The sequence below is a fragment of the Amblyomma mixtum genome, chromosome 2, assembly GCF_055824585.1.
Source record: "Amblyomma mixtum isolate Tamu chromosome 2, ASM5582458v1, whole genome shotgun sequence".
Taxonomy (NCBI): Eukaryota; Metazoa; Arthropoda; class Arachnida; order Ixodida; family Ixodidae; genus Amblyomma; species Amblyomma mixtum.
This window is the reverse complement of record NC_143013.1, coordinates 33,309,804-33,316,799: the sequence shown is the minus strand read 5'-3', so window position 1 is coordinate 33,316,799 and position 6,996 is coordinate 33,309,804. Positions and strand designations below refer to the sequence as shown.

Below are 6,996 nucleotides of genomic sequence, written 5' to 3'. Positions count from 1 at the left end.
TGCTGCTTCTGAAATATGCACTTGAGGTAAATGGTATATCAGGTTCTTGTTGTTGCTTGCACAGCCTCGTTAATTGTTCGTTTAGATGAAAAAAGCTTACGTCATCTGCCAGCAAAGCAAAGAGCAGAAAGGTATTTGGAAGTAAATGTTTCCTAGTGATGTCTACACTTTGTATTTTTGCATCAGTTTTCTTGCGTCAGCTGCTTCGTCGAGAATCCTTGCTGGAAGCCACTTTCGACTGCCAGAAACCCGAAACTCTACCAGCCGTGAGACCTTCGAACAAACCGTAGGCCCTGGGGACCAAACAATTCATGTATTACTTAATTTTGCCTAAATAGGACGCTGAGAAAAAGACCATATCAGCAGAGCTAGTTACGTTTTCACTACTTCGTCGCACGGTAACCGTCTGGAGCTATTCTTTATTGCCTTCTGTCACACATTGATGTTCATTAATTTCGTTCGCAATCATTTCGTTAGACTCTCTTACAACTCTACAAGGTCTGTAGTATTGAACCAATCAATCAATCAATCAATCAGTCAATCAATCATTCAGTCACTACTGTTTAGGTTTGGTGTACCTGCTTATTTGCAAATATTTATTTGTTACTATCTCAAAGGCCCTGGAAGGGCATTACATTAAGGGCTGGTTTACTCGGCAGATTATTTTATTTGTTCCGCCAATGGCCTGCAGGTTGATGACCCGGGCGAAACACAACATGTCGTTAATTGATTACCGAACTAACATGATCCGTCTATGTTTGACTGAACTATACTGACCTTTCTCGTATTAAATAAAATGAATCATTCCGCATATAGGCGCCATGGTGGTATGCATTAGTCAGAGGATAGCCTCTCAGCACGAATGCGTTTCTGCTCTTCTCTGCTTCCCAGCTACTATCTGGAATCTAAGCGCTGCAGCGGACATCAGCGCGACATCCCGATCTGTGTGTATACACGCTATAAAACCCAGCCAGCTGTGCAGCGGCCTGGCCGTGCCTGGCATGCAAGAGAGTGCGCCGTCCATACCCCGCTGCGCAGTCCGGTCAGCCGACGGCGCAATCCGCGCTGGGAGACCAGGGTAATCCGTCTTTGTGCAAGGCCCAGCGGCCGCTGGTCCTCCTCGTAAAAGGGCCTCAAGTAGCGACGAGGTAATCCCCAGAGGGATTAAGGGCGACTTAAAGAGCCTCCCTCGCTTTTCCGCGGCGACGTCTGAACAATGTCTGAACACCCCCCCCCCCCCCCCCCCACCTTCTCGTGCCCCCTCTTGGCTTTGAATTATTTATGGCCTTCGGGTGGTCGAAAGATTCGCCGCTTCCATCATGAAAACGAAAGAATAAAAACGGAATATCTGGTTGCAAGGGAGGTCGCTTTCATAAATAAGCTTCGCATTCCTCGGCGCAGGTATTCATCCGCTTACTTCCTTTTTAGAACCAGCACCGGTGTATCAGGTCGTCTTTCAATGTCTACCTGCTTCGTGCTGTCTCCGTACATCGGCGGCGTAAGTGTGCGTTTCAAAGCATGAACGTTTGTGCCTGGCCGGATGGAACTCCAGCCCTATACCGTCGACAGCGGTGGGCTGAAAAAAAAAATAGCTTACAAGCTGCCACGCTGAACACATTTTCTTTGCACACTGATGTACGTCTTGGCAGTTTTAATGCAAAGCATTACTAGTGTCATTACGAGAAACGCCGGCGGCGTCTGCTAGTGTTTGTACTCTTAGATGGTTCAGGAAGCCACAGCGAAAGCAAGAAAAATAGGGTGACGTCATCAGGCGGCCGTAGGACTACACAGCAAGCCGAGCACCTCAATTTCAGAGAATCAGATGCATGTCGTTCGTCTGATGGATATATATACTCCCCACTGGCCGACCTCAATGTGGCGACAGTTTTCCCGACTACATTCGTGCCAAAATTGTGACGCAGCCGTCTGTTGTACAATGTTTGGGGTGGTGTCATACGATGTCTCGTTGCATATAGCTTACATGTAGTAGTTGGGGTCTAGATTTCAACAGGGATTCGAACAGATGACATATGCACCTTCATTTGCGTGCCTTCCCAGACTCTTCACCTCTTCCCATAAGGCGCTGTTGAGGTGTCCACCGAGATGCGAGGCAGTTGCTGCACCATTTACTTTCCTGATAACCCGACTTTCGTATCAGCCGACGCGGCAACTCAGTGGTTGTGGCGCTCGGCTGCTACCCGAAAGACACGGGTTCGATCCCGGCTTTGGCGGTCGAATTTCGATGAAAGCAAAATTCTAGAAGCCCGTATACTGTGCGATGTCAGTGCACGTTAAAGAACCACAAGTGGTCTAAATTTCTGGAGCCCTTCACTACGGTGTGCCTCATAACCTTAGTCGCTTTCGGACGTTAAACCCCGTATAAACCAAACCAACTCTCGTACCAAAATTGTGATGCAACCGTTCGTCGTGCAGCGTTCCGGGTAGTGTCATACGTGCGTGTGTGTGGATGGCAATGAAAGCATTACCATACGTAGCCAGTCTTAAGTGTCTCTGTCGAATTGTGTTTGTGTGTTTTGTCGTGGCCAGGCCTGGAATATTCGTCGTGCGTCCCGGAGAAAATATTTATGGGCTGTTAGAAGGTAATAAACATGCAATCAACATGCTTCTCCTCAAGTATAGGGCTTGTGTGGTGGCTAGCTTGTACGACGTTGTGCAGGACTCTCGCATCGATGCACATACTTGTGAAGGCGCGTGCCCCTTTTCTTGCCCTGTCATGCATGGTAAAATGGTACAAGGGCAAGAATTTAATGAGAGATGCTTGTCCAACAAGCATAAAGGGCTACGCTTTCATGCTTGAAAGTTGGAACGCCACCTTTCTATGTCGTATAAGCGCCCTTGATGAGGCGTCTAGTGTATACGAAAGGCAATTCAGTCACGTTGGTTAGTTTAGCCCTTCCAATGCTTGCTGCGGGCGGTGTTTGTACAAGTGAATACTTCTTGACACGTTCAGAAAGCAATCTGTCACCGAATGAGGCTTGACTGAACAAATGGCAGAGCGAATGATTCCAAAGTCGGCAAAACCTGGCAACCAATCTGATGTGCCGCGCTTAAGCGAGTGGCAGGCCTGAGCTGCATTCAAACCCTGAGGCAGTTGCGCGCACTGCGTTTTCGGCAAGCTCTTCTTCCATGTCGTTCCACCTTTGTCAGCCTCCATCAGAAGATGGACGTGCAGTCCCTATACGACGACATTCTGCGCAATATGGCTTCTGGACTTTCGATGTTAGCGATTGCTAATGGTTCTTCCCTCATCTGATGTGCACTGCTTGAACCCGTAGAGTCTGCCATGAGCTTTTGGATGTTTCATCATTTTCTGGTTTAACTTTTCCTGTACCATAGCAGCACAATGAATTAAATACAAGGGCATTCGAACATAGAATAATTCTTATCCCAAGATATTTTGAAAGCATCCGTGCTACAGTTTCTTGCGTTGATTGGCAAATGACACACACGCACCGTTAAGGCTATCGGCTATGCTGATGTGGTTGGTTATGTGTGGGCTGCTTGGCTGTGTGAATGGAATACGAAATACTCGTGCAGCCACCCCTGCAACTGGGCGCGGGGATTCAGAGTACTCACTAACCCAAAATGTCAAACTACGGGCGCTACTGGAAAGTAATTGCCTGTAACCAAACTTAACAGTTTTCCCGCAATTAAGAGCATTAGCAAGATTAGGCACGAGTAACGAGCAACACTGACACGCCCAGGTCCTTGTCTGGTGGCCACTTTGATGAACTGAAATCATTATTTAAACTAACATGCACGAAAACATTTCAAACTTCGCCACAGATAATTTCGATGCGGGCAATGTATTGATTGCTATACACTGCGATAGGAAAGAAAAGCCGTTGGAATTTGATTCAAAAATAAATATTATTCGACGTTCAATCACTGCTTACACTGCAAAGATGCGTTCGTAACTCTCACACACGTTTTTCCTATGTACAAGGGATGCGTTAGATATTTACAAGGGTCCCATAGTCTTATGTACACGCGAGGTCATCACTCACACCACCGTCGCATGAGTCAGCGCTTTCCTGTGCGAATGGCTCTTAGTCCTGGGCACGGAAGAAGCATTTAGCGGGTGGAACTGGTGGTGGTGCTGCGGAGACGGCAAGTTCGCCGGCAGCGGAGGCTTGGTGTACTGCACCCGGCGCGACGCGCGGCGGCCGAAGCGGGACGCGCACAGCTTCCCCCACGCAGTCCACGTCTTGTTGCTCCAGATCCACACGCCCGTGGTGATGCCCACCAGGAGGGACATGAAGATCTTGAGCATGAACACTTCCTCCAGCGGAATGCTGTCCTGGAGCCTGCAGGGTGCGGACGCGTCGCCCCGCTTAGCAAGACACTCCAAGACGTTGGCCGTCGCCTGGGCCTTCCAGGCGGGCATCTGGTGGTACTCGTAGAGCAGGCAAGCCAGGAGCGTGAGCGCGGGCACCGTGGACAGCACAGAGAAGAGTCCGATGCGAACCATGAGTCGCTCGAGCTTGTTGGTGTTCCTGCCGCCTTCCTTCATGAGCTTGCGTATTCGCAAGAGAGACACGAAGCCCAGAAGAATGAGCAGGCCGCCCAGACTCAGCACGAACCCCAGGGGCGCGATCACGAAGCTCAGCAGAGCTTCGCGGCTCTGGTTGCCCACGAAGCACAGACCGGTCAGTTCGTCGCCGTCCACGTGTCTGAGCGCGAGCACGACGATGCTCAACACTCCGGGCACCGCCCAGCAGACCAGGTGGAAGTAGCTGGCCAGCGACTCGATGGCTTCGTGGCCCCACTGCTTGCCGGCGGCCAGGTACCACGAGAGCGTCAGCACGAGCCACCAGAATGCGGCGGCCATGCCGAAGTAGTAGAGGAGCAGGAAGACCACGATGCAGCCCCAGCGGTCGATGCCTTCGACGATGAGGTGCGACTCGACGCCCTCCGACTTGTTGCAGGAGACGAACTCGGAACCGGCGAAGATGCGGAAGAGGTAGGCGACGCTGCTGAAGGAGCAGCACAGGCTCAAGAATATGATGGGGCGCTCGGGGTAGCGGAATCGCGTCGGATTGATCCAGAATGTGGACACGGTGAAGATGGTTGCCATGAAACACACGGCTGCCCAGATGCCCATCCAGATCTCGGCGAAGTTCTTGTCGTTACGAGTGAAGAGAAAGTCCCATCCGCAGCGCGGAATGCACTGGTCCACGTTGCGTCCCGCCAAGTCAACCATGGTTTCGGGACAGTTCTTGGAAGATCGGCCAACGGTGGACGGTTCTGTGGAGAACGTGTCAAAGAAACGACCGTTCTGAAACTTCTTGAACGGCGGGAAAGCGTGCGGCAATGGCAGGTTCAGCAGCTTGCTGTGCGGCGACAGTTTGCTGGTCTCTGTCTTCTCCGGGAGGTACTTGGAGTAGCGTTCGTCCGCGCCGGGTGGAAACTCCATGCACAAACCGTTCTTTTCGGGCACGGGAAGCCGGCTGCAGTTTAGCGCCTGCGGCCAGTTGAAGTTGAACTGCGCCAACAGCGGAAGGCACTTGGACTTCACCTCTTCGCAAATGGACTGGCACGAGGGAATAGGCGTGTCCACTTGTTCGGTGCACATGGGCGCATAGAGGGAACACAGGAAAAACTTGAGGTGCTTGGAGCAGCCGATTTCGACGAGCGGCACAAACTCGTGCACTTGTATGGCCGCCTGACTCTGGTCCGTGTGCCCCATGAGGTTGGGCATGCGTGTCAAGTTGTACGGCATGTCCTGACACATGGGAATAGTGATGCGCTCACATTTGCTGCGTCTTCCCTGGTCGAACTGCATGCGCTGGGCATCCACCGCGGAGCTGGCAACCACGAAGAAAACGACCAGCGCAAGGAACAGCCGCGGCAACCTTCGGGCCGTCATGGCTCGTTTCGGAGCACGCGCACACTTGGAGCCACGGATGGGACGTCAGCAGAGCACCGTCATGTGCTGCGGCCGAGCTGGCATGTCGTGTCGGAGCGCGAGCGTGTAATCCGTGCGGAGCGCGATCGACGAATGAGCATTCTGCGGTGAGCGCAGCACTTGAAGTAAGGAGCCGCCACGGCTGAGCCGAAGCCGGTAGCGGAGCAGCCGGAGATGTAGTTCGTGAAGAGATCAGTGAGTCTTGCTCCGCGACACCTTTCTCAACTTTTACAAAAACAAAGCAATGTTCTTTTATGTAAAATCTAAAAGCAACAATTCCCAAACGATGTTCAAAACTTTCAACACCGGTAAACTTTTTGTTCAAGAATAAAAGATTATCGGCCTTGGAACTACTTTCTTGCGCGCACGCACAACGTCAAGAGAGTGGTGCGACGGCGCAGTTGCGGCGGCGTGCAGGCTGACGCTTTTGAAGTTCGCCGCCTATGCCGGGAGCACGCCGCCGCCGCTTCCTCGGAGATGGGAGGAGGGGAGGGGAGAGCCTTTCGGCGTTTGTTTACGTTTTTTCCTTCCGTCGGGAGGATGTAAGGCCGGCGAGAAACGAAGCTTACAAAGCAGGCCTCGCGAGAGCGGCGGGAAAGGAGGGGCGCGTGTTATTTCGTCTTCCCTTGGCGGGTTGTAATTAGCTGGCCTGCCATGGGTACCTGCTAGCCGGCTTGGGGTGCTGCTGCGGACGTTAAAAGCAGAAGGCGTAGGAAGTGGAGAAGTGAGGGAGGGGTGAAGCTCGCAGTGGGGAGAGAAAAGAGAGAGAAAGAAGGGGGATGTCTTTGAGGGGGGAAGCCGAGGCAAAGAAAGACTACTTTTGACCCCTCACCACTTTGCGCTGTTTCGCCGCAGCTACAGAGTTTTTGTCACGGTTCTCTTTTTACCCTCGTCACTTGTGTACTGTGCCGCCTCGGCGGCGCTCGTTTCATGCTCTCTCTTCCCTTCCTTCTCCTCCTCTACTCTTCTCTCCGCCTCGTGTACTCCTGCGAGGTCCACCCCAACGAGATGGTGTACGAGCGTACGCGCCTCGCCTCGCTCGGTGTTGTGCGCCTGCCGCCGACCGG

At 52.2% G+C, this 6,996-nt stretch overlaps 1 protein-coding gene across 1 annotated transcript; it reads right to left on the bottom strand.

Annotated features, from left to right (window-relative positions):
- Positions 1-3,872: 3,872 nt before the first annotated feature.
- Positions 3,873-6,092, bottom strand: LOC149358913 (frizzled-10-like). The gene has a single exon (XM_089568936.1). It carries the CDS (start codon positions 5,888-5,890, stop codon positions 4,025-4,027), a length of 1,866 nt encoding a protein of 621 aa, XP_089425062.1. The 5' UTR covers positions 5,891-6,092; the 3' UTR covers positions 3,873-4,024.
- Positions 6,093-6,996: the final 904 nt, after the last annotated feature.